This window comes from Sus scrofa, chromosome 16, assembly GCF_054392235.1.
Source record: "Sus scrofa isolate SSC_HxYL_T2T_F1_AM1 chromosome 16, Sscrofa_HxYL_maternal_Yorkshire_Landrace_v2.0, whole genome shotgun sequence".
Classification (NCBI taxonomy): Eukaryota; Metazoa; Chordata; class Mammalia; order Artiodactyla; family Suidae; genus Sus; species Sus scrofa.
In genome coordinates this window covers 12,852,082-12,880,079 of record NC_139398.1, presented here as the reverse complement: position 1 = coordinate 12,880,079, position 27,998 = coordinate 12,852,082, and the positions used below count along the sequence as shown (strand labels likewise).

The 27,998-nt window shown below is 39.6% G+C and overlaps 1 protein-coding gene across 10 annotated transcripts in view; it reads left to right on the top strand.

Annotated features, from left to right (window-relative positions):
* CTNND2 (catenin delta 2) overlaps positions 1 to 27,998 on the top strand; it is a 1,014,682-nt gene that overhangs the window by 745,344 nt on the left and 241,340 nt on the right. For all 10 annotated transcript variants that reach the window (XM_021076841.2, XM_085001648.1, XM_085001647.1 and 7 more), the window contains one exon: positions 19,558 to 19,771. In XM_021076841.2, the coding sequence (XP_020932500.1) occupies positions 19,558 to 19,771 (214 nt within the window). The remainder of the gene's footprint in view (positions 1 to 19,557; positions 19,772 to 27,998) is intronic.

Sequence of the window (27,998 nt, the reverse complement as noted above, 5' to 3'; positions counted from 1 at the left end):
GCCAGCAGCTAGAGAATAAGCCTTGATGGTCAGGCAGGAGGTGGTCTATGGCTTCCGACTGTGGAGGCAGTAACTTGGGCAGGGAAACAGACTGGCAGAGCAGCCTTGTGCTGTCCACAGGTGGGCTGATAGAAACAGCAAAGCCTGGAGGGCTGCTCATGAATACATAATAGACTGATCGACAATAGATGGATTGTCTACCTGGGTATGGGCTTCCCTTTGCTGCTCTAACAAGTTACCACAAACTTAGTGCTTTAACAGAATATATAACTTTATTACCTAGGAGCTCTGGAGCTCAGAAGTCCAAAATTGGTCTCACTGAGTTTAAATCCAGGGCTTTGTTTCTTACGGGAGGCTCTAGGAAAGAATCTGTTTCCTTACCTTTTCCAGTTTCTAGAGGCCTCCCACATTCCTTGGTTTATGGTCCCTTCAAGCTAGTCAGTGGTAGCTGGAGAAGTCTTTCTCATGCCACCATCCTCTGGTTCTGGCTCTTCTGACTTCCTCTGTAAAAGAACTTCATGGTGAAACTGGGCCCACCAGATCACCCAGGATAAACTATTTTAAGATCAGCTGATCAGCAGTCTTAATTCTGTCTGCAACATTCATCCCCCTTTGCTCTGTAATGTAGATGTTTATGGGTTTCAGGGATTAGAGTATGGACATCTTTGGGGTGGAATGGGGCATTGTTCTGCCTCCATAACCTGTTAGAGCCAGGAAACCCTGGAAAGTCACACCTCCAGATGTGACGTGTGCCACATCACCTCCTGCTCTGTGGAGCTGTCTGCCTACCAATAAGGTTCTATCGGTTTTTCCCACTAACAAGGCATTTTTCTCTTGACTAGGTTGGCTTTATCTTGTCAATCTGTCCTGTCCTGTTGGCCACAAGGTCTCAAAAGTAAGAGCATTGATCATATGTTGGGCAAGTGCCAATTCTTGTAATGAAAACTCTCTTTCAGAAATTTTAAAGCAGGAGTTCTCTGGCAAGCCTAGTGGTTAAAGGATCCAATGTTTTCATTGCTGTGGCTCGGGTCACTGCAGTGGTATGGGTTCAATCCCTGGCCCAGGAACTTCCACATACTATAGGTGGGGCCACATGAATAAATAAATAAATAAATATTTTTTAAATAAAAAATTAAAGTATATAATAGTTTCCTTAATTTTGTCATTCAAACTTGCCAGTTCTCCACCCCTGTGAACATGGATATCTATATTAAGAAACAATCTCACAGGAGTTCCCATCGTGATTGAGCAGTAACGAGCCTGACTGGTGTCCCTAAGGATGCAGATTCCATCTCTGGCCTCGCTCAGTGGATTAAGGATCCAGCAGCTACAGCTCCGATTCCGCCCTTAACCTGGGAACTTCCATATGCCTCGAGTGTGGCCCTAAAAAGACAAAAAAAAAAAAAAAGAAAAGAAAGAAAAAGAAAAGAAGAAATATCTCACAGTTTTTCATCTCTCAGAGTTTCCAAAGCTACCATTGTCCCCCTTTTTGCTAGTCTTCCAGTCTCTAGATTTAATTTTTCTGCTATAAGCACCCTAAGCAATGCATCAATAGATGATAATTTGTTTTGCAATTTAGATTTTTCCATTTTTTGTGTGTATCTTAAACCCTGAAGAATGACGGCAGAATGTGAAGATTTTGAATTATGAATAATCTTCCTTATTGTTCTGACTTTTGTTTGTCTCCTTACCATTTCAGCCCAAGTTCATCTAATGGAAATTGGATATTCAACCATGGGCCTGAGTACTACAGTATTTCACATGCTTTTATATATATGCATATATATATGCATATATATATATTGCATTAAAGAAAACAAGGCATCTGCATATCTATAATTAGCTGATATATTCAGCATTGGCTCCTATAAACAAGATGCAGGTGTATGTAGTGCAGAAGCATTTTATGCAGAGTGTTGTTTTTTACTTGTGGGGAAAAAAACTACTCTCAATGAAATGAAAAGATAAAGTTGACAAGAAAAACATTAATTGTGCATTAATGTTTGCTGGACCAGTATCATTGTATTCACCATTGTATCATATTCTTTTTTTTTAATGGCCCCATCCATGGCATATGAAAGTTCCTGGGTGAGGGATTGGACCAAGCCACAGCTATGACCCATGCTGCAGCTGTGGCAACGCTGGATCCTTTAACCCACTGTACTGGGCTGGGGATCGAACCTGTGCTTCTGCAGCAACCCAAGCCACTGCAATCAGATTCTCAACACACTGCACCACAGTTGGAACTCCTCACCATTGTATCGTATTCTAAGTTACTGAGATCTCTTCTTAGCCACCAGAAGTCTTTGTTCTTAAGTACTTATTTGCTTGGCATATGACATTTCTCCTGAAGGGTGGACTGTGACAGTTGGCCGTATTTCAAAATTTCAGAGTTCATGGTCAAAATTGCATTCTGTCAAAAAATAATATGGATCATGTGCCAGGTATCCTCTCAGCCCTGGGGATTCAGTTTTGAACAAATCAGACAAGATAGCTGCTCTCATAGCCTTAAAGCCCCCTGGGCAGGTGTGGGGCAGAAAATCAACATATTAGCCTATGAAAGGTACTAGGTGGTAAGTGGAAGGAGGCAAGAGGAATCCAGAGAAGGGGATGTGGACCAAGAGAGGAGGGCACGGGGTGGGCATGGATGTGCTGTTTTTAATGGTTTATCAGGCTGAGAGGATTCTAACTACTGTGTGTGCAGAATTTTAAAACAAAAATGTTCCCTTAGTCCCTGCTTTGTCCCTCTGAATCTACCAACTGTTAAAAACTGAGAGTATAGCTATCACTTACCTTCAAGTTTTGAAAAAAAAAAAAAAAGTATGCAATAGCACACATAACTCATTTGAAAGTTCTAAAGAATTTAAAATGCAAACCAGGTGATTTAAGACTGCAGTGGCTCGGGCGGCTGCCGAGGTGTGGGTTCCATCCTTGCCCAGCACAGTGTGTTAAAGGATCAGGTGTTTCCTCCGGTTTGGAGTAAGCCTCAGCTGTGGCTTGGATTCAGTCCCAGGCCCAGGAACGTCCATATGCCACAGGTGTGGCCATTTAAAAAAAAAAAAAAAAAAAAAAAGCAAACTAAAACATTTATGTATCCAGCATGCTTTTAAATGCATAATTAGATCAGTAAGACAGAAAACAGGGAATTTTTTTAAATCTGGGATTTTATATTTTGAAGGTTTCTTTTTTTTTAAGAATATTGACGAACTATGCAGAAAACTGAAGTCTGAAAATGGGGTAAATAAGAACATTTTATTTATTATAATTGGGGTTCTAGTCATTTAATACTAAGACTGAAGATCTTTGAACTGAAATTATTATTTTAAAGAAATAACAATCTTCTCAATTTCTGTGGCTCTTTTATTTATTGGAAGGTAGAATACCTCCTGGGTAGGTCCTTTGAACCCACAGGCGATGAGTTATAAGGACAAGGAGAATTAATGCTACAAAATGTAAATTGGAATAAAATAATTAAAAGAACTAAGTGAATCCCATGTTGGTGGAGGAAGGGAAAGGGGACACTTCTGAATTGCTTTCCCTTTTAAATACATACGTACAGGCATGGCTCAGAGACATTGTGAGTTCAGATCCAGATCTCCACCGCTGAAGTAAACTGAGTATCAAAATGAAGCAAGTCACACAACATTTTTTTTGGTTTCCCAGTGCTTATAAAAATTGTATTTATACTGTACAGTAGTATAAGTGTGTAATAGTATTATACCTAATAAACACTGTCCATGCCTTAATTTTAAAAATCATTTTATTGCCAAAATATGCAAACCTTTGTATGAGCCTTCAGCAATGGCTCACTGATCAGAAATCACCATAATAAATATAATAATAAAGAAAAAGTCCGTAGCACTGGGAACTCTGTCCAGTCAATTGTGATGGAACACGTAATGTGAGAAAAAAGAATGTATACATGTATGTGTAACTGGCTCACCATGCTGTGCAGTAGGAAAAATACATACAAAGCAATAAAAAGAAAAAGTTTGGAATTTTGCAAGTTACCAAAATGTGGCGTGGAGACATGAAGTGATCAAATGCTGTTGGAAAAATAGCACCAGATAGACTTGCCCAACACAGGATTGACTTAAACCTTGAATGTGTATAAAAAATGCAGTTTCTGTGAAGCACAATAAACCAAAGTACAATAAAACAAGATAGGCCTGTATATATATGTTTATTGGTACATATATTTGTTATAGAGTAAGTAACATTGTAGTACATATGTATATAGAATTATAGACATGGGTGTGATTTAGTACTGTCAACTTACTAAAATTGCTAGGACAGTTGTAATGCTGTCAGAATTTCTGAGATAACCATTCACATGATGCCTAGAAAAGTCTCTTCATTAAGGCTGACTCAAGGGTTTGGGATGCACTGCACTGCCCTTGATGGGATTTCTTAGTACGTAATTTAAAAAATTTCAGAGGTCACGGATACACCAAACGAGTGTGTTTTCTTATTATACCAAGATTCAAGTGTCATATAAATGTTCTGCTTGGGCTGATGGATAAAATGAAGAGTGAATAACATTTAATCAGCTGAGCAGTATTATTGAATAACTCATATTTCAAGATGCCATGTTGCAAGACGGATTTTCCTGGTAATAGCTTCCTTCGTGTTCAAGAGAAGCAAGTGAGGAAATGAGGTAGACATGTTCCGGTTTGTGGATTCTCAAAAGAGCTGGTCACAGTGGTTGAAGCTGACAAAGGTCAGTGTTCAGTGGGGATCCTGGGGAGCTCTGAGTGGTGGAACCTGCAGTTTTGCCTTTTGCTCAGCTCCTGGGATCCCCTGCAGCCTCTGCTCTGATCTTGGGGGCAGAGCCAACTGGAGAATGACAAGATGGGCCTCTCCAGTTACTTTGCTGGGTCTCAGAGCACAGAACTATCAAAATATGAAAATCAAAGTTAATTTAAATAAACGATTGAGAGATGCAGGAAATCCATAGTACATGTTATATTCTATGAATTCGCAGATGCCCGGAGAATGGTCAGAAAATGTTTCAGATCTAGGATATGCTTCTGCCTTCTTTGATACTAACAAGTGAATTCTCTTGCCTCATTGCCACCACTTTCTATATCACTCCTCTGCTCAAAAAGCATGAGTGGGTCTCCCCGTCTTAGAACCTCAAATTTTCCTTGTTTAGGTGGTTTTCAGGGCCAGCCCCAGCCTGGTCCCTTCCTGGCATGTCAGCACCCCCTGCGTTCCACCCCTAGAAGGTGCTCTGGGTGAGCAGATGCCCTTCGCCACAGACTGCTGATCCCTCTTCAGAGCCATCATCCTTGTGGGCTGCAGGCATTGGGAGCTGTTGGCCAAAGAAGCTTTCTGCCAGCATACCACTCCCTTAAATTCTGCACATTTTCTTTAAAATCCCACAGATCTTATATTCTGCTCCATAAAGTGTTCAAGTCTGAGTATAAAATCATAGTAATTGTAAGAGGAATAATACCCCCAATTTTTGGCTAAATTTAAGGGCCAAGAAGATGTACCATTGTCTGACACACCGATGCCCCCTCTTTCCCCCCATCCTTCCATACGTGTCTCGCACGTTCAAAAGCATGGACTACCCCAAACAGTTTAGAATTTAATCATGTTCTACACTGTACAGCTCACAAGTTTTATTTATTTAACCACGCCAATGGCATATGGAGGTTCTCAGGCTAGGGGTTGAATTGGAGCTACAGCTGCTGGCCTACATCATAGCTCACGGCCACGCCAGATCCTTGACCCACTGAGTGAGGCCAGGTTTCAAACCTGTGTCCTCATGGATACCAATCAGGTACTTAACCCGCTGAGCCACAATGGGAACTCCCTACACCTCACCAGCTTTAAACTTATGAAAGTCAATCCAGCTGTTATTTCTTCCTCAAATAATCCCCTGTTCCACTTCTCAAGGAGGCTATTTACATGCCCTTCTGACAACCCCCTTCAAGGCACCTCGTTTGTCCCTGTGTGTTTCTCCACCAGCTCCTCAAAGAGCACAGGACAATGCCTAGTAAATATCAACTGAGTGGAACAAAACTAAAATTATTTTCTCAACCAATGTTAAGTCCAGTAAATGTTGGCTGTTACTACCCTAAAAGAGTGTATGAGCTAGTACATCTTCAGAACATATAGGCAACTTGGTCATCTAAAACAGGAAAAATGAAAGGAAGGAGGGAAGGAAGGAGACATATGCATAACAGGAAAACATTTAAGCAAATTTTATATTCTGTACAATTTTTTTTTTTTGGCTTTTTAGGGCCACACCTGCAACCTATGGAAGTTTCTAGGGTGGGGTGGAATCAAAACTGCAGCTGCTGGCCTACACCACAGCCACAGCAACACGGGATCTGAACTCTGCAGCACACCTCACAGCAGTGCTGGATCCTTAACCCACTGAGAGAGCCCAGGAATTGAACCCACATCTTCAGGGGTGCTGGTCGGGTTGACTACCACTCAGCCACAATGGGATCTCCCTATTCTGTACAATTTTTATAGGTATAAGGGAAGTCTTACTTGACATAGGTTAAATTTTTAAATTTATTTTATTTTATTTTTGGCTGTGCCCATGGCATGTGAAAGTTCTCAGGTCAGGGATCAAACACCCACCAGAGCAGTGATCCAAACTACATCAGTGACAACACCGGCTCCTTAACTTGCTAGGCTGCCAGGAAACTCCTAAAATTTAGATACTTAACTTAAAAATAAAATAAATGCACAGAAAAGTTTTCTCTGTATATCTATCACAACTCCTTTTGGTGGAATATATTAGGTTTACTTTAATATTCAGTATTTGTTATAACCATAGGCTATCTAGGATACAAAACAATTTTTCTATCACTGCTATATCTGTATTTAGCATAATTTTACATTTTAGAAAGATGTTATTTTCCATTTGGCAGTAACAAAAGAATCACAATTTTTTTTAAATGTGCACTTTTATTATGCCAATGAAATTAAAATTTAAATGAGAGGCTGTGTCTTTCATAAACACTTTGCCATCTGTCAGTCAACCAAAAACTACTATTATGATGATTATTAACATACTTGTTTATTAAAAATGAAAGGCCAAAACCTCAGTCATCATTTCTTAGCGCTTGCGTTCCCATCAATCTGATCTAAAGCTACTGGATTTCTCAAACCGGGACAAACTTAGTGGCCCCTAACCAGTGCCCCTGCCTCCACTTATGGGCCCCTATGGTCTGTTTTCCATGTGGTGCATAGAGCAGTCTTTAAACAAGTGTGTTAGTCAACTTATTTAAACCCATCTTCTTCAGAGTATACTCAGTGCCTCTATAGTAGCCAAAAGCCCCCAGGTGCAGCCCAGCATCACCCAGCTGTCACCCCATCTCATAGCCCTTCACTCTGCCCCAGCCACTCTGCCCTCCCTGCCCTTCCTTTGGAACCTCCATCACTCCCTCATGTCATCAGTCTTTGCTCAAATGTCCCCTGATCATGATCCCCTGACCAACCCCATGAATCACCTTCCTGCGTGCTCTTTTCCTATCTTCTCTATGGTTTTTATCACCAGGGAAGACCTGTGGTTGAGGGGCTGAAAGCTTGTATAGTTTGATGGATCTTTTTTATGGATCAAAGCTGTAACTAGAAAATTGCTAGGTCCTCCTTCAGGTAAAGCTGCTCCTGTTTTTCACTACTGAAATGATCATATTAGCTTCTTTGCCGTTTACTCAATTTCTGACTCCTGGGCTTCTTTAAGGGAAGGTCTCTGTCCCCCACCTCTGAGTCCAGAATCTGAACAGACTGGACACTCCATACCCATGGGTCAAAGGGGGACTATCCAATCCATACAATGATGAAGGCTTTGGGGGTAATATCTACGGGCTCCCCAAATTCACATCCTGAGATCTTTTAATAATTTTCAAATAGTTAAGTTATATGTCTGCCTGACAGAGGTTTGTGTTTTCAGAATTGTTGTGCGCTCATCTAAAATTCTCTTTTGAGCAGCTGAATGATATCCGAATTGAGTGTTGCCACTTAGAATATGTTAGGTTGAGTTCAGCTAGGGAACAACAAAGGAGACTTCTATTGGAGGCATTGTCATTGTCACTACTTAGCGGCTCTGTATCTTGTATCTATGAGGATAGCTCAAAACTTATGCCAGGTAGTGGAAATCATTAGACTTATGTGAAACACCTTTAGTGTGTCTGAGTGATGTCTTTAGAAAAGGAATTTGTGGGATCACTTGGAATTCTTCCTTGGTAAGAAAAAGAAAAGAGGGGGCCTTTCTTGAGCAGTCGTACAGAATAAGGTTGAAACTTGCAGGGATTCTGAGCGAGCAGGAGTGTTTGTGGAAGCTGTCAGCTCCCAGCCTCGAGATGGACAGCTCTGAGGCCCCTCTTGACCTCCTGTCCACTTCACTGGTGGGTAGCAAGGTTTGCAATAAAGAATCCACTGCTGGCTTTTCAGCCACTTAGACTGTGTTTCATTCTGTGATGGGGAAACGTCTAGTAAACGTCTCTGCTCATGATCACAGTTAACCAGAGAGACATCAAAAGGGCCAAGGACCGTGGTATATGCAATTTTTTTTTCAATGATTCGGGTTTTTTTGTTTTTTGTTTTTCATTTAGAGTGTCTTGTCAAATGCATTGCTGGTGGAAGAATGACTCACATTCAGACCAAAATTAGGGGCTTTTTCCCCTCTGACCTTTATCTCTTTAAATGATAGGATCATGAGGTAGATGAGAACATGAAAGTTCAAATTGCTATAAAATAGATCATGTCAGAGATTTTTTGTGGGAAATGGTTTTCTTTAGCCAAAGTCATGGACAGGAACCTTTCATTAATACAGAACTAGAATAATATCAGCCACTTCTCTTAAATTGAAGATAGTTTAGAAAATAGTTTAGATTCTTCCCTTCAAAGTGTTCATTTTTGCTGTGTGTTTGTGCAGTTATCTCTGTGATGGTCTTCAGTGCCAGGTGAGGGCATGTTCAATGGGGTGGAAGCTGGATTTGGAAATTTATCCACGGGGACAAAGAGTCTAGGAATGTAGAGGGCTTTGGGTTGGAAAATTAAGGCAACTCAATTAACTGTAGTAATATATTTTTAGACTTCTTTATTCTTTCCACATCAGTTTCAAAACCCAAATAGCTTTCTGCTAGATACATCCTACATCATGGTACACGTATAGCATCTGGGGAAATCTGCATGAACTAGAACCTTCTGAGTCATTTAACTTGTTCCTGGTTATATGTTTGGCTGCTAGTTGCATTTTTATGTTTATTAGAAGCTAATTTGTTAATAAAATCAAAACATGGTCCTTCTCTCTTTTTGCCTAATAATTCTCTCTGTATTTTAGAAAAAAAAAATTCTCTTTTTCCAAGAACTATTATCATCTCAAAATTATTTCAAATGCTTTTTTTCCTGGTCAGTTACCATAACAAGAAAAACCATTGCGGAGTTCCCGTCGTGGCTCAGTGGTTAAGAAATCCGACTACGAACCATGAGGTTGCGGGTTCGATCCCTGGCCTTGCTCAGTGGTTTAAGAATCCAGCATTGCCGTGAGCTGTGGTGTAGGTTGCAGACACGGCTCGGATCCTGCGTTGCTGTGGCTCTAGCATAGGCTGGTGGCTACAGCTCCGATTCGACCCCTAACCTGGGAACCTCCATATGCCATGGGAGCAGCCCAAGAAAATGGCAAAAAGACAAAAAACAAAACAAAACAAACAAACAAACAAAAAAAACATTGCATGTCTCTTCTTTTAAAAATATAGATTAATTCATTCACTGCACTTGCTTTGAAAATATGCCTAGCAAAATATCTCCTGGGTGCAATATCAATGCAGCACGCTTTGGTGTTATTTTTTAAATGACCAATACAGTACATACAGTTCATTCTATAATAAGTATATCCCTTACGTAATCTCATTAGTTATATACCACTTGGATTTATGACGTATTCATAATATACAGTTGGTTTACACACTAAATGAAATTTATGAAGTTGTAATTCTGAATGGTATGCTTTTCACTGATTCTATCATATGTTATATGAGCGTATTATTAAGTTAATTCATATATTGACCATGTAATAGTGTCCTTAAAGAGTGTCCTTTAAGAAGTTGATATAGGCATCGTGGCTCAGCGGAAATGAATCTGACTGGCATCCATGAGGATGCAGGTTCAATCCCTGGCCTTGCTCAGTGGGTTAAGGATCTGGCATTGCCATGAACTGTGGTGTAGGTCACAGATGCAGCTTGCAACCTGTGGTGTAGGCTGGTGGCTATAGCTCTGATTCAGCCAGTAGCCTGGAAACCTCCATATGCCTCTGGTGCAGCCCTAAAAAGACAAAAGACAAAAAAAAAAAAAAAAAGTTGATATAGTGGGTAGGTAGTTCCTTAGAAGATAATATTTATTGACCCATTTGTTAAACAATTTACATTTGGGATGTCATTTAATACTAAAAACAACCCTAAATCCTCAAAACTAGGTTCCTTTCATAAAACTGAAAAAGATTTTAAACTTTAAGAATTGTGCTATTGGAGTTCTCTTGTGGAGCAGTGGGTTAAGGACCTGATGTTGTCAGTGCAATTTTCCCTAGCCCAGAAAATTCCACATGCCAGGGTGCAGGAAAAAAAAAAAAATTGTACTTCTGATTTACTCAGAGGCAACTACATGTTCATACATCAATCCAAATTATATAGAAACCCTGATTGTCTAATGGGCTTAACTGTAAGGATGAGGAATAGTGTTCAGAGGTAAAATACGTATTTTCAAAACTGGTAGCTGCAGTTTCTACATTAAAATTTTCAGTGAGATTTATTTACCTCTGGTTAAGTCTCAGATTTCAGATCCACAAACTTTTAAGCAGGGATAATTACTTAATTTTTAAATATGAATAAGAAATATAAAACAACTATCTATTTTTAAAATTTTTCTAGGCAGCATCATTGAGAGATTACAGTGAATTGGAAATTCCCTGAAATCACTGAGTCCATAGGGCTTTTTGTCAGCTTTCTCTAAACCAGTTCTCAGACATTGTGACTTGATTGTTAATGAGTATCTAGAGCCAGAAGGAAGTTTTGTTTGTTTGTTTTTTTTAGGGCCCCACCTGCAGCATACGGAAGTTCCCAGTCTAGGGGTGAATCGGAGCCGCAGCTGCCAGTCTACACCACAGCCACAGCAACACAGATTTGAGCTGCATCTGCAACCTACACCACAGCTCATGGCAACACAGGATCCTTAAGCCACTGAGTGAGACCAGAGATCGAATCCACGTCCTCATGGATACTAGTTGGGCTCATGCCCGCTGCGCCACAAGAGGAACTCCAGTATGGTTTATTATTAATCCTACAGACTAGGATTTAAATTTACTTTGCATGTCTGGTCCAGCCTAGTTTCTTTTAGCACTAAACGCGAAGCACAAAGCTGTATCCATTTTACTTCAACTGTAATAGAACCCTGAGAGGTGGGGAAATGTCCACCCAGGTCCTTAGATGTTTGAGGTCCTTATCTTACCAACCAGCAGGTTAACAGAAAGCTACTCTAGCCTCTTTTCTCTTCTAGTCTCAGCTCCGAATTCCTCAGAGTAGGCGAGCAATAGCTCATGCCCTCAGGGTCTGCTGTCCTCAAAACAAGTGTTCATAGTATTTTTCTAAATGAAGACAGGTACGACCCAAGAGGAATTCTGTTCCCTGTTAAGAGTAATTTTTTAACCCACTGTACATCATCATTACAATTTTAGGAAGACTGTCATGAACATACAAACACTCCCATACTTGGATATGTTCTGGATTATTCATTGATGTCCATATCAATTTAATGATGATAGCTAATTCAGTTGATAAAGATAGTTTATTCTCAATAAATGCAGAGAATGTTAAGAGTACCAGATCCACTATGTGGTGAGGCTTCATTTGCTCCAATGGGTTGTAATGCATGACTTGCATTTTTCTCGTGTTGGATTGCTCAACCATTTGTTTTCTGATTTAAAGGGGCTCTATATATTCTGCCTTGCCATGGAAAAGCAAGGAAAAAAACCGTTGCATCCTATGCCTGAATGATTTTTAGATAACTTTAATTCGAGAATTTAAATCAGAAGAACTCTTTTAAATAGTGGATCGTATGGTAAAGGTACATAAGCTATTTTCATTTCTTCCTTGGTGCAAACTGGGTGAGCTTTACTGATTTTTCGCACGTGTGTCTCTGCTTTCATCCCAGAAATAGTCTATATTCGATTTTAAGATGCCATCTTTGTAAACAGCCTAAAAGGACAGTCAGCAGGGCAGTGTTTTGCTTCTTCTGATTGGTTAATTCATTTTTATTTCCCCTGAGTATGGGGTTCATCAGCTCCATCTTCCTTATTTCTTAGAGAATACTCTCTCCATTTCAATTCCTGAGGTTCGCAGCTAAGCAGAAGAATAAATGTGAGCTATTGACATAGGAACTAAAGTGGACCATGTATCAAAGAATCATTAAATAAATGAATTTAAGACTGTCTCTTCAGGTTATATATGAAAAACCCTTTCCAGTCATTCCCTATGTTGATGAAAAATCGATCAGTCTAGGAAAGAAATGGAAAATTTTATTCGAGCCAAAAATTTAAGGATTATAACCCAGGAAGAGCATCTTAGAAAGCGCTGAGAACTGTTTCACCCATTAGAAGTCAAGGCACAATTATATATGTTTTCTGAGACGGAGGTCTGTATATCAAATGATATATTATTGACAGTTTACATAATCCAGATCTAAGAACCATGTGACCCCTTAGGGGTTCAGACGGGATATTTTCTTTAAAAGAATTGTCTTGGAGTTCCCGCAGTGGTTAATGAATCTGACTAGGAACCATGAAGTTGCAGGTTCAATCCCTGGCCTTGCTCAGTGGGTTAAGGATCCGGCGTTGCCATGAGCTGTGGTGTAGGTTGCAGACACGGCTCAGATCCCACGCTGCTATGGCTCTGGTGTAGGCCAGGGCTGCAGCTCCGATTCGACCCCTAGCCTGGGAACCTCCATATGCTGTGAGAGCAGCTCTAGAAAAGGCAAAAAAAAAAAGACTAAAAAATAAAAAAGTAAAAGAATTGTCTTGTTGGTGCTAGGAAATGTTTCTCTTTATGGCTAAGCAGGTATTCCTGCATTTGGGGAAGGTTTGGTTGATGCATAATGCAGATAGACATTGCCCAGTGGGAAAGAGGAGGCCAAAGGGCAGAGAAGAAGAGTGTTTTTGCTTTTAAATTTGTCTTGACTTATCATAAATTGTGAATTTTATGTCACACCTATCAAGTTCAGGAAAGTAGCAGATATAAGATTTGTTCAGTCCAGATCCAGTTCAAACCATTGTTTTCCTCTACATGGTTCAATATTGATAGCTTTTATTTGGTCTTCTGTATTAATGTAAATACATCAGAATCACATAGTCAGTCTGAAAAGACAAAGAAATACAGCAATAAGATACCACAACAAAGTGGACTGGCCACAGTGCAGGACAGCGACAATGCCAAGTGCTGGTGAGGATGTGGAGCAGCAGGAACTCTCGTTCATTGCTGGTGGGAGTGCAAAATGGGGCAGCTGTTCTGGAAGATGGTGTGGTGGCTTCTTTCAAAACTAAACATACTCTCAGTGTACAACCCAATAAGAGCTCCCCTTGGTACTTGCCCAAAGGAGTTGAAAATTTATATCCATACAGAAACCTGCACACAGATGTTCATAGCAGCTTTCTTCCTAACTGCCGAAACTTGGAAGCCACCAAGATGTCCTTTAGTAGGTGAATGAATAAATAAGCTATGTTATGTCTAGACAATGGAATATTATTGAGCACTAAGAAGAAATGAGCTATCAAGCCACAAAAGACGTGGAGGACTCTAACATGCAAATTACTTGGTGAAAGAAGCCAATTTGAAAAGGCTGTACTGGATGATTCTAGTTAAATGAACTTCTTTTTGGAAAAGGCAAAATTGTGGAGACTGTAAAAGGTTCCCAGGAGTTAGGGAGAAGGAGTGGGAGAATGAATGGCAAAGCGTAGAGGATTTTTAGGGCAATAAAGTTATTCTGTGTGATGTGGTAATAGTGGATCCATGTCATTATACATTTGTCCAGATCCATAGAAGGTACAATACCCAAGAGTGGACCCTAATGTAAAATATGTACTTGGAGTGATAATGTGTCCATGCATTGTGACAAATGTAGGGCTCTGGAGGGGGGTATTGGTAATAGAGGAGGCTGAGCATGTGTGAGGACAGTGGTATGTGGGAACTCTCTGTACTTTCTGCTTGATTTTTGCAGTGAATGCAAAACTGCTCTAAAAATAACATCTACCTAAAAATAGTTGTTTTTTTTTTTAAAAAAGAGAGACAAGGAAACCAACACACAATAAAAACTATACCACTCTTCCACTCATGTGATATGTATTTATTAACTTACTACCTATGACAGATATTCTTCTAGTGAATTTTATTTTGCTCTATTTTGTATGTATTGGATATTATATAGTGTTTTATTGATTCTGTTTCAATGAATTAAAGCTAGATTCTTTTAAGATTTGGCTTTTGAGGAATTCTGCATGAAGATGATGAAGGGAGGAAAGGGAGAAAGTACACTGGCCTGAAATAATAGTGCGGGGGCTAAAACAAGGGTCCCCGCTATTGGATGTGGAACAGTGCATGGGGAGGGAGGCTTATAGGAAAATAGGTTGCTTGCCATTTAGTGCGAGAGGAGGTAAGGTGACTTTTCAAAGAAGAGACTTCCCCCTGAGCATTTTTCAAATTGATATTTGAAATGGGTTTGTTTGGAGCCTTGTGAGAGTGTAAGGTTGAGTACAAGAAGAAACTAGAAGAATTAGGGGCAAGGAGAACTTAAAGAGAGGGAAGAGCCAAGAGAAAAGCAGACCATCCATAATACCCAGAGGTCCTTCAGGGAATAAAGACCCTGAAAGAGAATTCAAAGTCTACCTTAAGGCTTTCTTTCCGGTCCTTTTGGGAGCGGGGAGGCTGCAGGAGAAGGAAGAACCAAGGACCTGGAAGTTCCCATTGTGGCTCAGTGGTAATGAACCTGACTAGTATCCATGAGGATGTGGATTCGATCCCTGGCCTTGCTCAGTAGGTTAAAGATCCAGTGTTGCCATGAGCTGCGGTGTAGGTCGTAGACATGGCTAGGATCCTGTGTTGCTGTGGCTGCGGTGTAGGCTGGCAGCTGCAGCTCTTTGATTTCTAGCCTGGGAACTTTCACATACTGTACCTGCAGCCCTAAAAAAAAAAAAAAGAACCGAGGACCTGACCATCACATTTCACATCTGTCAGTGACCAAATGTTTGGCTTCAGAAAACTCAAGTAGGGTTCTCATATTCTTAGATAAAATTCAATCCCAAGAAAACAAAAGATTTTTGTATTGATGATCCAGTGACCCCCAAAATAAGTCCGAATGTAAAAGTTTATCATCTTATTTGAGTTGCCCTAAATAGATTAAAATAGAATTTAAGATTTCATTATATATTTGGATATATGGCATTAATTAGGGTCACACTGAAAACATCATTTTCTCATTATACTATTAAGAATTGATATTGCCTTCATTTTGAATTAATTTTCCCTCTTAAAGCTTTGGAATAATATTTTAATAGCTTAATTCATTAAGTTGTATGAATGGGAAATATATTATCATAAATTAGGGATCTTTAATATACAGAATGGCTAAGAGAGAGAGTTAGATTTACTATACCATTTGCTTTTAATGACCATGAACTTCATTACCTCTTGTATAGTTTCATCATTATTAAAATAGTTAAACTTAGATCATTTCTTTTTGTCTTTCTGTCTTTTTAGGGCCACACCCACAGCATATGGAAGTTCCTAGGCTAGGGGTCCAATCAGAACTATAGCTGCCAGCCACAGCCACGAGGGATCTGAGCCACATCTGTGACCTACACCACAGCTCACAGCAACGCCAGATCCTTAACCCACTGAGCAAGGCCAGGGATTGAACTCGCGTCCTCATGGATGCTATTCGGGATCGCTAACTGCTGAGCCATGGCAGAAACTCCAGATAATTTTTAGAGTAAAGCAGACACATGCAAATACACGTAGAGAAAAGGGCATGCATAGTGTAAGCTTTTTGCACAAGTAGAAATAAAGTGGATGTGTTATAGCTCAAATGTATGTACAATAGACCTCATCTTTCCTGGGTGGGTGCCAAGCAGGCCCTGAGTGAGACTGTAAGTTAGGGAAAAGTTGTTTTCTGATCTTTTCTTAGCTTTTTCTTTTTAAAAAAAATACTCAATGGATTTTATTACATTTAGAGTTGTATAGTGATCATCACAACCCAATTTTATAGCATTTCCATCCCCCATCCTCCAACCTGCCTGATTTGGAAACCATGAGTTTTTCAAAGTCTGTGAGTCAGTATCTGTTCTGCAAAGAAGTTCCTTGTGTCCTTTTTTTAGATTCCACTTGTCGGTGATGGCATATGATACTGGTATTTCACTGTCTGACTGACTTCACTTATCATGATAATTCCTAGGTCAATCTATGTTGCTGCAGATGTTGTTATTTCTTTCCTTTTAATGGCTAAGTAATATTCCATTGTGTATCTGTACCACATCTTCTTGATCCACTCTTCTGTCGACGGACATTTAGGTTGTTTCCATGTCTTGGCTATCGTATTACTTTACCCAGCAAGGCTTTCATTCAAATTTGAAGGAGAAATCAAAAGCTTTACAGACACGCAAAAGCTAAGAGAATTCAGCACCATTAAACCAGCTCTTAGCTTTTTCTGATGGAGTCAGTGATCCCTTTAGCCACCTTCCCTCAGTGCTTTCACCACTGCAGGCTGTGCAGGCATCTCAGGGACCCGATTGCCCTTCTCTCTACAACCCTGTTCCTCTCTGGGCCAGGCCTCCTGTCCTCTGTTCCTGGTCTTGATATCATAGGTGGTGTAATACCACCTTCATGGTTTCTTTTTCTATTTTAATTTATTTTTTATTAGAGTATAGTTGATTTACAGTGTTGAGTCAATTTCTGCTGTGCAGCATAGTGACCAGTCATACATATATATAATTCTTTCATAGTATCTTCCATCTCGTTCTATCCCAAGAGGCTGGATATAGTTCCCTGTGCTGTACAACAGGACCTCGTTGCTTGTCCATTCTAAATCTATATCTACAAAACATTCGTGTTTTCTAATTAGGGACTTAGAAGCCATGACTTCTGTGAGGATTTCAACTTTCCCTGTTTCTATTTGGTTAGGGAACGGAATAGTTCCTCCTAGCATGTTTTGAATCGTGAGGAGGTCCACCTTATGTAAGGGACGCATGCTTTCATTTTTTTTGTATGTAAACTGGTCTTGGAAGAGTAGCTGTGGCACCTTGGAAACCTTCATATGTGTTCAAAAAAGGGTTTTTTTTTTCTTTCTTGAGAGATATGACTCAGTTTTGAAAAGCTGATATCAGCTAACCTGAAGAAGAAACACTGTTATAACAAGTAAGACGTGCTCCCTTCTCAATTACTCAACAAATATTTGTTGAACATCTACCATGTGCCTGGCATTGCACTTGGAATCGGGATGGAGTTCTATCAGTGAAGAAAACAAAGAGAGGGTTGCCCTCCAAGTACATAAATTCTAGTAAAAGAAAGACAGCAACAATAAACGCAATGAACAAGTTCGTACTATAGGAAGAATGCGGTGGGTTAAAAATCCAACTGCAGGGAGTTCCCTTAGTGGCTCAGTGGTTAACAAATCCAACTAGCATCCATGAGGATGCAAGTTTGATCCCTGGCCTCACTCAGTGGGTTAAGGATCCAGCGTTGTCATGAGCTGTGGTGTAGGTCACAGATGCAGCTTGGATTCTGAGTTGCTGTGGCTGTGGTGTAGGCTGGCAGCTGTAGCTCTGATTGGGCCCCTAGCCTGGGAACCCCCATATGCCGTGGGTGCAGCCCTAAAAAGCAAAAAAAAAAAATCCAACTGCAGTAGCTCTGGTTGCTGTGGAGTGAGGGTTCAATCTCCAGCCTGGCGCAGTGGGTTAAAGGATCTGGCATTGCCACAGGTGCAACATGGGTCACAGTTGTGGCTTGGATTTGATCTGGCCCCAGAATTTACATAGGCCCTGGATACGGCCATTAAAAGAAAGAGAAGAAACATAATAATTGGACTATTTTTCCCATTATGGTTTTTTATAAGATATTGAATATAGTTCCCTGTGCTGTACAGTAGAACCTTGTGGTTTATCCATTTTATGTATACTAGTTTGCGTATACTAATCCCCAAACTCCCAAACCAAATGCACAACCCCTCCCATTTGGCCACCACGTCTCTTCTTTATGTCTGTGAATCTGCTTCTGTCTCATAGATAAGTTCATGTGTGCCATATTTTAGATTCCATATATAAGTGATATCATGTGATATTATTTATCTTTCTCTGACTTTCTTTAGTATGATCATCTCTAGATCTAGCAATGTTGCTGCCAATGGCACTACGTCATTCTATTTTTATGGCTGAATAGTATTCCATTGTGTGTATGTTCCACATCTTCGTTAACCTCCCAGATGGCAGTGTTATGTGGTGTAGCTGGACAATGTAGTATTTGAGCACCTTTGGAAGAGTTTGTAGGTTTAGCTCTGTGTGCCTGCCCAGCTGTGGGATGAATAAATTTTCTGTAATAAGAAAACTAAATAGGGAAGGTGCCAAATTATATTCATTCATGCCAAATTATAATTCTTCAATCACTGATGGATCTTGAGGTTAACAAAAGAAAAGAATATTACTGAGTGAATTGTATGCTTTTTCCAAATGCAGAAATATTCAAATACAGCTCTGCTAATGAAAACTCCATGAAATGGTCTGCATGTTAACTAGACAATTTGTTTGCCTTTTAAGTTTTAAAATAGGGTCTAGAAATGAAAGGACAGAGAGGGAACACACATGTAGAAACATATTGCAAGGGATATTTTCTTTCATTTACTTATTTAAAAAACACATTTCTCTTTAGGTGAAAGAACTCACAAATGTAATGTTATTTTGTGGGTGTTATTAATAAAATACCTAAGTTAAGTATAACATGCCCTGGTCTTAGTGTTCTGACCAGCTTTCATTGTGAGTGACTTTCTTATTTTTCAGTCTTCTCAGATGAAAAACCCTGTGTCATTTCTGGTTCCTCTTTTAGCTTCTGCTTCCTTTGAAAGGTTGGGAGCATTTCCCTATTAAGCATAATTTTCACATTCTGTCTATCAGTCTTGCAGCCTTTTAAGACAGTGGTTACATATAATAAGTCTTTGGAGGGAGAATCTTTCTTTTGCCCCCTCCATCTGCTTTATACAAGTATGTGGCATATTTTCATAGAGAGAAATGGCTGAGATGCCCAGTAGGAGGTTAAAATCAACTTTTCAAAATGCTCCAGCTTGAAAGGAAATGCATTTGAATTTTTAATCCATGGGATATTAAGAAAAGTCAAAGCAATAGATTCTAAAGAGAACAATAATGTGTTTTCTTTTCCCTTTGTAAAAGGCCTTCATTCAGTTCAGGGCAATTAATTGTAGCACCCATGTCATATGAAAAAATCTGTCTGGGTTTTAATAGTGAAACCTTCCCCTCTAAGGCAAAAGGTGTGTCCTTGGCTCTTTCAGATAAGGAGACAAGGAGGCATCCAGCTCCTGGTGGACCTGCTGGATCATCGGATGACGGAAGTCCACCGTAGTGCCTGTGGAGCCTTGAGAAACTTGGTGTACGGGAAAGCCAACGATGATAACAAAATCGCCCTGAAGAACTGTGCAGGCATCCCAGCACTGGTGAGGTTGCTCCGCAAGACCACCGACCTGGAGATCCGGGAGCTGGTCACAGGTTAGCATCCTTACTAACAGCATGGCTGATGCTCACAATCAATTTCCCATCATCCCTCAAGGTAGCTGTGAGCTAATCAAGTAGTATGGTCCCTGCTTCTCCAGGGGCTAAGGACACAAGCCACCCGTGCCTGTTTGCCAGTGACAGAAGTGAATAAAAGGGTATCAGATGTCACAATGGTAAATTGGTCATATTCAGTAGTTAGAATCTAATAAACATAACCCTCCAAAAATTCTATGACCGTATGTCAGTCTATGTCATTTGATTTGGAAGTAGTGGACATTTTGTAGTACCCATGGGTAGGCATTAGCAGGATATTAATCATCACTGATGAAAGGACAAAACATGTGAGTTATTGCTAATGAGGTATGTATTTGGGGTTAGAGTGTGATTAACAACAGAGAGCTTACTGTACTTAGTAGTTTTTGAATCAAATATTTATGCCTAGTCAAAGCCTCCAGGTTATGTAATCTTATAGATTAAGAAATTTTTCAGAAGAAAAAAACGACTTCCCTGGTGCCTTAGTGGGTTAAGGAACTGTCGTTGTCACTGCTGTGGCCCAGGTTATTGCTGTGGCATGGGTTCAGTCCCTGGCCTGGAAATGTCTGCATGCCTCAGGCCTGGACAAAAAAAAAGTTTGTTTTTTTTTTTTTTTTTCAGAAGTTTTCATGAGAGAAAGTCTTTCCATGAGCATAGAACTTCAGAGTTTTTGCAATGCACATAATTCTGGTAACTACCTTAGAAGGCCATAGGATTAATGAATGAGAACATGTAAAACATTTAATGTGTACCTTTCTTGGAATAGGTATGGACACAGGAAACATTAGTCATTTACTGTTGTCCCTCACTTTTTAAATGTGCGTTTTTATTTGTTGGAGGGCTAGGGGCATCAGTGGCCTCAGTGTGGAATTTCAAATCACCCTTTTTGATTATGTACATATTGGAGTTCCCCTTGTGGCTTAGTGGGTTAAGAGCCTGACATAGTGTCCGTGAGGATGCAGGTTCCATCCCTGGCCTTACTCAGGGGGTTAAGGATCCAGCGTTGCCATGGGCTGTGGTGTAGGTGGCAGATGTGGTTCAGATCCCATGTTGCTGTGGAGGTGGTATATGCTGGCAGCTGCAGCTCTGATTCAACCCCTGGCCTGGGAACTTTCACATGCCACAGGTGCAATGGTAAAAAAGAAAAAGATTATGTTCATATTGCTGTTCTGTGTGATATTTGTTTTCTGGTTCATCAAAATACCCCTTCAAGAAAGTATTTGGCAAGTGGATTGCAAAATTGATTCTAAAACAAGGATTTTTTATGGAGTTGCTACTGTGGCACAGTGGGTTAAGTGCCTCTGTAGGAGCTCTGGTCACTGTGGAGACACAGGTTATATCCCTGGCCCAGGAACTTCCATATGCTAGAGGTTGGGGGTGGGGAGATCTTTGCATTACCCATGACTCTAGTGACCTGACTCAACTCTAAAATTTCCTTATAGCTCTGCCAATGAGCATATGTGAACTTGTTCTTTTAAAAAAATAAATTACTGAAGCTAGCTAGCATCATGAATATTTGTTCATTCTGGGTCAAGACTCCCCGCTTCATCATATTTTAACCTACCCCCTTTAAGATTGTTGCTCTCTTTCACGCTCTTACTAAATTGGAAGTAGGCCCTGACTTTGTTCCCTTTTGTTTTTTTATGTCTCTAAATGGAGGATTGTCTTTGTAGGGAAAAATTAGTTGTTAAGGGTTGCAGTGTTATAATAACGTTTTGCACTAAATTAACATGGGGTGACATGGTCAGGCAGGGAAGGTAAACTGTTATTGTGCACATATTATAATGTGTAGAATAGTTTGGGGGTGAGTTAAATAATTGAAAACATACCCTGCCATTATAGCTATGAACACCCATTCTTACTTTCATGGACTGTGTTTAAGTTGGAAATGCCTGCAAAAGAAAGGATTCGATGTACATGATGGAAAACAGACACCATGGTGCTTATATGCACTAAGCCCTTGCTAATGAATGTGAGAGGCCAGCATAACTAAACAAACAACCTCCTGTATACCTACGTATCCATTTCATGATTTGAAAAGGATTGGATTTCACTGAAATTTGGATTTGCTCCAAAGCAAAACCCTTTTCTAGAAGCATTCTCTGTGATGGCTTATTGCATTGCAAAGAAATACAACCACATGCAAAAGGTGGAGATGATTAATGACTTCAGTTACAAGATGGCACAAAGTGGAAAAGAAGAATAACCATAGATGTAGAACTTTATACCCAGCTGAAGTATTATTCAAGAAGGATGCCTCGACAGTGATATTTTCAGGCAAAGATAGAGTTTATCATCGCAAACCTTCACTGAAAGGGATACTGAAGGATGTACTTAAGAAGAGAATTGAGTCCAGATAGAAGGTATGGTTTTGCAAGAAACAGCAATGGCAAAAATAAAATAAAACAAAGAATATATGTAATCCTACTGCTATATCTGAAAAAAAAGGAAGGAGATGGCAGCAGTGCCTCTGTCCCATGACATCATCCACCACAGCATACCCTGCCGCTTCTCGTATTTGAAGCCACTATGAAAGAACTGACGGCTGGCTCCTCCATTGCTTTAGGGCTGCTTCTGACAGATGCTGGGTGTCACCCATTATGTGCACCTGAGCAGCATCAAAAATTTCTATGTGAACCCAATTTAGAAACATCAAGGGCAGATAAACTCTTCAGAATGACAAGTTTCCTTGTGAAGCTTTGGCTGCAGGAAAGATGCCTGGACTTGTTATACAGAGAGATTATATTCCTTTTATTCTATTCCTTTTGAGAAGCACAAAGGTTTGCCCCCACTGTCATATCATGACCCCCTGTCTCTCCAGCAGCATGAGCTGGTGGCCCAGCTAGAGTAAAAAGGATCAGTTTCACTTCCCTTGTCACAAGCCCCCTCCTCAAGACCTTTGGGAACTAGGTTAGACATTTGTGCATGAATTAAACAGTGATTCGAACATAGCAGCTATGCCCTTTCTTTGTAATTCTTCAGCAGACTTGTTCACCAAGGAGTAAGGATGTTCCAGGCCCTTCTACTACACAGAGTTTTTTTTTTTTCTGTTGCATTTTCCTTCCTATCTGTTAGTGAATTCATGAAAACAGATCATGTTGAAAACAGTCTCTGGGTCAGGGGAAGGGAAGGTAACTTACACTTTGAATTCCTCCCTAGTTATTTACAAACTAGGAAGTTTTGGAAACAAATATTCAAAAGAACAATTTTAGTGATTTTGAAAAAATAAAGCGTGTTTATAAATCTGACTTTAGATGAGACTTAGGCTATGTATCCTAAAGGATCTAGTGCACCAAATTATAAACTATAAAAGACAAAAGGAAATAAATGATCTTGCAGAGCTTTAAATTCTTTACTGAGTATTCCTTGGCAAGCTGTTTGAGCAATAATAAGATGTTAATAATTGAAGTATTTACATGCATTTACATTTAAAACATAACCATGCATGCTTAAAAAAAACAGCTGCCTGTTTGCACTGCAGTGTCTATTCACAGCAGAATATATTTTGCTACTGCCTGTTAGGCCTTGCAATAAATAATTTTCTTCCTATGCAATAATTACTATGAGATGATGATCAGAATTTTATTTAAACACAGTTGAAGCTATTATATGCTAGCCATTACTTCAAATGTTCCTCAGCAAATAAACTTTGATTAGAAATGCTGGATGTCCTTTGGGCTTGACTAATACAATTTTTCTCTCTCTAAAGATGGAAATAATCAACCTAAATTTTGAAATGCCCAACTAAAGATTACAGAATGCTTTACAAATCATCATAAAACAGTCTTTATTAAACCATAAAGCTCAATAAATAAGTTTTATTTTGTTTGAAAGCAAATGTCCTTAAGAGTTTTGCTTCTCCAAGAACAGAGTGTATTCTTGCATCTAATGCTTCATATACCCAAATAGTCTTTCCTTTTTAGTAGGAAACAGGCCTCAATTTTAACTATTTTACTTACTAGCAATAGGTCAGTTTTTTGTTTTTTGTTTTTCTTTTTAGGGCTGCACCTATGGCATACGAAAATTCCCAGGCCAGGGGTCAAATGAGAGCTGCAGCTGCCAGTCTACACCACAGCCATAGCAACGTGAGATCTGAGCCATGTCTACAACCTCCACCACAGCCCACGGCAATGCCAGATCCTTGACCCACTGAGCAAGGCTAGGGCATTCTCATGGCTACTAGTGGGGTTTGTAACCCACTGAGTGACAACAGTGGGTTGGTTTAATTCCTTCTCTCCAAAGGGCTCCAAAGTTGGTTTCATTCCTTCTCTGTAGGTTAGTTGGTTTAATTCCTTCTCTGTAGGCCAGTTGGTTTAATTCTTAATCTCCAAAGGGCTCCAAAGTTGAGGTACATGTCCCCAAAATTCATATGTTGGAATCCTAACCCATAGATGCTCTAATGTGATTCAGATGTAATTAGTTAAGTTAGGATGCTAGAGTAAGAAGATGGGCCCCTAATCTGATATAGCTGATGTCTTTATGAAAAAAAAAAAAATGGATACAGGCACATAGAAAGAGAATGCCATGTGAAGGTGAAGGCAGAAGGCAAAGTGATGCTTCTACAAGCCAAGGAGCACCAAGGATGCCAGCAAACAGCCAGAAGCCAGGAGAGACCCAAGGACCAGAGACTCCCTCACAGCCTCAGAAGGAACCAACCCTAGTGACACCTTGATCTTGAACTTGTACCCTCTAGAACCAATGAGTCAATAACTTCCCATTATTTAAGCCACTCAGTCAGCCCCCAGGAAACCAAACAGACCTACATCCAGGCTGTCCTACACCTATTCCCAAATATGAACAAATTTTTGTTGGTCAGGGAAATAAATTCATGCAAATAAATGCAGAGCCATGAAAGCTTACTTAATAGTGTTGCTGTGTTTAAAATAAATAAGACTTTATTGGCCTGATTTCTTAAAACAACTACTTGTGAAGGATTGGATGGTAATTAAATGCACTGTCTTCTGATATTTTTAAATCAAAATAATGGATATAGTCAAAAATAAAATAGTATAAAAATGCTTGTAATGAAAACCATAGCATCATCCTCCCTCATCTACCCTCCTCTCAGTTCCCTTAGAGGCATTCAGTCTTAATTTTTGCTCTGTGTTGCTTTGTGTTTTAGTTTTCTCATGATTATGCCTTGTCTTTAAATAATATGCTCATCTCACTCTAAGTCAATTTTCATAGGCTTTTAGTACTGACTTTCTAACATAATGGAGAGGATATTTTACATTTTCACCACTCAAGCCTTCTTTTCCTTCTTTCCTAAATGGTGGGATCATTATTCTTTTTTTTTTCGTATTTTATTTTATTTTATTTTATTAAATTTCCCCAATACATTTTTTTTCTACTGTACAGCATGGTGACCCAGTTACACATACATGTATACATTCTTTTTTTCACATTATCATGAAGCAAAAATAAACCAATGGGACCTACTCAAACTGACAAGCTTTTGCACAGCACAGGAAACCAAAAAGAAAACAAAAAGACAGCTTACGGAATGGGAGAAAATACTTTCAAATGATGCGACTGACCAGGGCTTAATCTCTAAAATAAACAAACAGCTTATACAACTCAACAGCAAAAAAGCGAACAACACAATGGAAAAATGGGCAAAAGACCTGAAAAGACACTTCTCCAAAGAAGATATACAGATGGCCAACAAACACATGAAAAAATGCTAAACATCCCTGATAATTGGAGAAATGCAAATCAAAACTACCATAAGATACCACCTCACCCCAGTCAGAATGGCCATCAGTGATAAGTACACAAATAACAAATGCTGGAGGGGGTGTGGAGAAAAGGGAACCCTCCTGCACTGTTGGTGGGAATGTAAGCTGGTACAATCACTATGGAGAACAGTATGGGAGATACCTTAGAAAACTATAGGTAGAACTACCATATGACCCAGCAACCCCACTCTTAGGCATTTATCCAGGATCATTATTCTTGCTTCCTCTGCAAATTCACTCAGGAACTTGAGTTAAACCTCCATTTCTTCCGTCTAACACAGACACTATCTCTTACCCATTTTGTAAGATGAGGATATTAGTGCTCCTGTGTCTTCAGCTTTCTCCTTCACAGCCTCTGTCGTCATACTTGACTTTTATTGCATGGGTTGAATATATTTGCACTCTATTCCATAACCAGAGACAATCTTCTCTATAGCTTGATTCCAAAAGTTGAAAGCTAGAGATTGTGCATTACAATGGAAGAACAGACCCATATGGTATCCTACAGTCACATTTCTTTGCCCATTGGTCCAAAGTGATGATCCTGAACAATAGAGCATTTCTAGCATCATATCTGAGTGGTCCTTCCATCAACCATGATGCCTACCAGCTCAACTTTGTCTGAGATTTTGATCACCATTCATTCCCTGGTTTTTTAAAGATCTCCCTACCAGAATCTTCTCCCTGGGGCAGATTTGGATGATTGCTGTCTAGACCTGCTGCATAATTTTCCTGAGTTAGAAATTCTGTGTCCTAAAGCCCAGGACTTCGTCTTTCTTGGTGTACTCTCTTATAAGTTCCTTAAAAAAAAGTGTTTGAGAGATGAAATTCTGAAAATGTCAGTACTAAATCCTCATACGTGATTGATATTTGCTAGCTATGGAGGGATAGAAAATTATTTTTCCGAGGCATGTTTCCTAAAATTTAATTTTATCCTTGATGCTATAAATGCATGTGTCAGTATATCTAAATACATACCAAAAGAATTCCTTGGTATTAGATACCTCCATTTAAAAAGTCATGACGTCCAGTGCCAGAAAACTGTCTTGGTATTTTTCTAAAACTCTTTCTCGAATTAGTATTAGTCAGACTAGTTGGATTTTTCCTCCTTCTTGTATTTCCTTGTATAATTTGGAGCCCTTTGCCTTTTTATCGTATGTATGATAGCATTCAACATTTCCCTCAACCTATCTATGAGGCTTTTTGTTCCCTTGTTTGTTTGTTTTTTACAGAGATTTAGGGAGATAATAGTAGTAGTATTTTAGTTCTAAGAACTCCCTTTTGTGTTTTTTTAAAATATAACCTCTATTCTTAATTTATGAATGTAAACTATTTTTGAATTTCTCTAAGTGTATTACTTAGAACTAAGGTTTGTTTTTTCTTTATCATGAATCATTTCACTTTGCTATTATGTCATTTTTTCTCTCTTTGTTGTAATGGGAGCCTTTCTCCTGGATTTTGCAGACTTACTTTAAATATGTGGAGACCCTCAGTTCTCTGCTCATTCTTCAGATGGAAGGAGTAGAGCATTTGTCTGAACACATGGGTGAAGCTTGAGCTTGACTTCAGGTGGGCAGGTGGAAGTGAGCTATTGTGGTGGGGGGGGGTTTCCCTTCAAGTATCTGGATGAGGGTTTTTGTTTTCTCTGAGGCTCAGATACAGCAGTAGTTTCTTCTTCTCTAATGTAGTCAACTGTATTGGATAATATTCTTCGCAGTTTTTTGTCTGTTTTGTTTACTTTTTCTGTCCTGGAGGTGAGGGTCCAGGGTTCCACATGGACAGTCAGTCACCTCACTGGGTCATGGGCATGGAGGCTCCTCTCTGCGTGTCCTGGCCTCCCCTTCAGTGTCACCAGCCAAGTCACCTCTGTCTGTTTTGTATCTTGAAGAAATGTGATGCAATTTCTCATCTGATGAATGACTCCTTCCATGCTCTCCTTATTCCATTATATCCCTAATAAATCACATCTTCCCTGCATGAGTTTTGAACAGTTTGGTAAAGTGTAAATATTACCAAATATTATTTCTATTGCCAACAGAAGCCAAGTTAAAGGCATTAGCTTGTGTCTATTAGCCAAAGAGCTTACTATTTCTAAAGAACTCCGGAGTGTAACATGAATCCTCTCTGGGGTATAAATACCATTTATGGAAAGAGATATTGGGGCAGAGGGGAAGCATTTTTCCCGCTAACATCCTCCAACCTGTTTTTGTTTTGTTTTGTTTTGTTTTTTACCTCTTGTTTTATTTGTATGATCACCCAGAGGCATGGCTCATCTTGCCAAAGCAGGAGCTAAGCATTTTGCCAAGGGAGCCTTTCCTCAGTCTTCATGGAGCTTTTCAGTGATCACCTGGGACTCCTGGTGGGCATTTTATGTATTACACCAAGAGGTACTGAAATGGGTCAGAAGAGAATGTTAACTTAAATCAAATCCAGGGTCACTGTCTTCCTGA